This window comes from Miscanthus floridulus, chromosome 1 (genome assembly GCF_019320115.1).
Source record: "Miscanthus floridulus cultivar M001 chromosome 1, ASM1932011v1, whole genome shotgun sequence".
Taxonomy (NCBI): Eukaryota; Viridiplantae; Streptophyta; class Magnoliopsida; order Poales; family Poaceae; genus Miscanthus; species Miscanthus floridulus.
Genome location: NC_089580.1, coordinates 185,166,675 through 185,170,037, shown reverse-complemented (window position 1 = coordinate 185,170,037; position 3,363 = coordinate 185,166,675). Strand labels below are relative to the sequence as shown.

General features: G+C 57.7%; 1 protein-coding gene across 1 annotated transcript; it reads right to left on the bottom strand.

The window, feature by feature from the left end:
* Positions 1 to 455: 455 nt before the first annotated feature.
* On the bottom strand, positions 456 to 1,864 carry LOC136505206 (probable serine acetyltransferase 4). The gene has a single exon (XM_066500348.1). The coding sequence runs from the start codon at positions 1,753 to 1,755 to the stop codon at positions 859 to 861; it is 897 nt and encodes a 298-aa protein (XP_066356445.1). The 5' UTR covers positions 1,756 to 1,864; the 3' UTR covers positions 456 to 858.
* Between the last annotated feature and the right edge of the window lie 1,499 nt (positions 1,865 to 3,363).

Here is a 3,363-nt window from a genome sequence, read left to right as displayed (position 1 = left end):
GCAGCCAGTTGCTTTTATTCGACATCCGGTACCCGTACCGGATGAGAGAGATCGATCTCTCTCATCCGGTATGGGTAGCCATCAGCCACGTCCACCTAGGGGCAGCCTGACGGCCCTGACCTCTTTCACCAAGATTCTCAACTAGAAGTTGTACTTATCTTTATGCTTAGCACCTCACGTCAATTATTCATTTTTTTCTCAATTCAAATGCGGAAATGCTACTGCTGAAGTGCTGATTTTGTTTAGGCCAAGACAAGCAGTCCAAGTCGCGATGGAACAGCTGATTTATTGCTGGCCAGTCAATTTTCAGATATGGTTACGGTAGTTTATGCTCTGGTTTGTTTGAAGCAGCCCTTCCAAGACTCAACTATCAATATGTGCTTACAGAATCCGTTCAGAGGCTTATATATACAACCTCTACTTGGTCAGAGTTTGTACTTGAGCAGTACTGCATATAAACTATAAAGTCCCCTGCAGGACAGAGGCTTGTTTCCTGCATGGAACTTTATGGTTTATAGGAGGAGAAACGAAACATACCGACACAGGAATATAGCTTGAAGTCTATTTACAAGCAACCGATAACTTATCAGATGCATATAGTATTGTTATTCTGTCCCGAAAAACAAAGAAAAAAAGAACAGAAAAAAATATGGACTTGCTGTAGGGCTCAATGCCTAATTGAGCTCCCTCTCCCTCTTATGCAATGGCATATGGCAATGCAGCTCTCTCACTAGTCTGTAGTGTAGGCAATAGCGGCACTATTGCAGAATACCGGTGGCCATCGACCACAAATATCTTTTGGAGGGAAACTCTCCTTCTCCTGCGCTAAATATTTGCACCCAGACCCTCTGAAAGCTTTCAAATTACGTAGTCCGACCACCCTTGCTCCATGGTCACCCCGGGCTGCTCTTCCGGCCGCCGCTGCGGCGCCGCCTTCTTCCCGACCGCCTTCGCGGGGTTCCCGACGGCCGTGGTTCCCTCCGGCACGTCCCGCAGCACGACCGCCCCGGCTCCGATCTTCGCCCCGGCTCCAATTCGCACATTGCCGAGCACGCTGGCTCCGGCGCCGATCAGCACCCCGTCCCCGACTTTTGGGTGCCGGTCGCCGGACTCCTTCCCCGTGCCGCCGAGTGTGACCCCGTGCAGGATGGAGACGTCGTTCCCGACGACGGCCGTCTCGCCGATGACGATCCCCGTGGCGTGGTCGAACAGGATTCCCGAGCCAATGCGCGCGCCGGGGTGGATGTCGACGCCGAACACCTCGGACGCGCGGCTCTGCAGGAGGAGCGCCGCGGCCGAGCGGCCCTCGGACCAGAGCCCGTGCCCGGCGCGGTGCGCCTGCAGGGCGAGGAAGCCCTTGTAGTAGAGGAAGCAGTGCACCATCCGGTCGCAAGCCGCGTCGCGGTCGCGCGCCGCACGGAGGTCGGCGCGCGCGGCGCGGCCGGCGTCCGGGTGCGCCGCCAGCGCGGCGGCCAGGAGGTCCCGCAGCGCGTCCTGCGGCAGCACGCCGGGGACGCAGAGCATGGCCGACAGGTGCGCCGCGAGGGCGGATTCCAGCGACGGGCGCGACAGCACGAGGTCGCCGTAGAACTTGCGCAGGAGCGGCTCGGCGTCCGCGTCGGCCTGCGCCTCCGCGCGCAGCTCGTCCCAGACGTCGTCGCCGCCGCCGCCGCTCGCGGACGCCAAGAAGCGGTAGATGGCGCCGGAGAGGCGGCCGGCGTGCGTGGGTTGCCACTTGTCGACACAGGCAGCCATGCGTGCGGCGCCGGCGCGCGAGGAGAGGAGGCCGGCGGATGTCTTTGGCTCTTTGGTGAACGGTGATGGAGCGACCAACGAGAGCGAGGAGGTTGTGGTGTGGCCGCTAGTGTTTGTGCTCTTATATATATACATGTCTGCCAGCGGCGCGGAGGTAGCCAGGCAGGCAACCGAGAAGGCGAAGTTTCAACGAAGACGCCTGCGTCTGGTTGCGGCCTTAGACTGTCTCCAACGATGAGAGCGTAAATATGAGACCTATTTAGGATTTGAGTCACGTACTGGAAAAAAAAAGTCATGGATCCAAAGCCTTCATTCTCCAACAACGAAACCAAAACAAGACTCGCAGTTTCCTCCGTCCGTCCGGTGCCGCTTGCTCCTCCGTCTTCGTCTTCCCCGTGGCCGTCCACCGAGTTGCGAGCTCCGGCGCGAGATCCGGCGAGGCGCTGAGGAAAGGCCGACATAGGGAGTGGACGAAGGCAAGAAACGCCGTGGGCTTAAGCAGAAGAGGAGGGGAGAGGAAGCAGAGAAGGTACAGCGGCGGCCGGACACGCAGAGCAGTTAGCAGCACACCGACGGCCGGCGCGCGACGCCACAGGTCCGCCACGGCGGCCGGCCGACCAACGGCGACGGCGAGGCACGCACAGAAGGTGGCAGCATGGGAGAGACGCAGCAGCAGAGCGAGCGGGAGACGAAGAAGAAAGCGAAGCAAGCGCGAGAGGACAAGGGGGCGGAGAGCGGACGGACCGCGGGAGGCGCCGCCACCGATTCCGCCGCCATGTCGGGACGGAGCGAGCGACGAAGAGGATGGGGAATGGTGTGTTCTTTTTTTCTTTGTTTGGCCGATGACGACGGATGAGAGCGACAGCTATTTGTGTGGACAGCGACCTGCAGACGACGGATGAGATTTCCGTCGTCTCTCCGTCGAGACATTTATTTGAGTTTCGGATCGGCTTGGACGCGAAATGCGTCGTCAGTTTGGGTCATCCGTTGAAACATGTTTTTGGTACCTAAAAACACTGTTACAAGTCCGTGAAGCGTGACCAAAATGTATCTGGGGACGAAACCCATCTTCTCATATAATTAATTTGCACCGATGTTCCTTTCGTGGCAAGCTACTAGTAGCTGCTGGCTGACTGTACCGCGCCGGCCCCCACCATGCCGGCCTCGCCGCGTGGAGCGCCGGCCGTCCCACGCCCACCACACACCGCCCCTCCCAGCCCGCGCCGCCTTGTCCGTCCTGGCTCGCCGTGTCCGCCGCTCTCATAGGCGCTCCCTCCGGCGACCCCGGCCACGAGATGGCCCCTACTCCCAGCGTGCCATGACCTCATCGTCGATCCCGTCCTCTGTGTCCCCGTCCTGCTCCTGTCCCAGCGTCTGCGTCCGCGTCGCATCGTTGTATTGACTTGAACAGGTAAAATGTTTGAATATGCAATGTAGGTACTTAGTTAGCTTGAATTGTAGTGCTACTTTGATTATTTGGTAGTTTCTAGTAAATTTGATGAGGTAGGTAGTTGATTTAGTTAGTGAGATAGATATAGTTAGATAAATATAGTTAGATAGCTAGTGACATAGGTACATAGATATAGTTATTAGATAGCTAGTTGATTT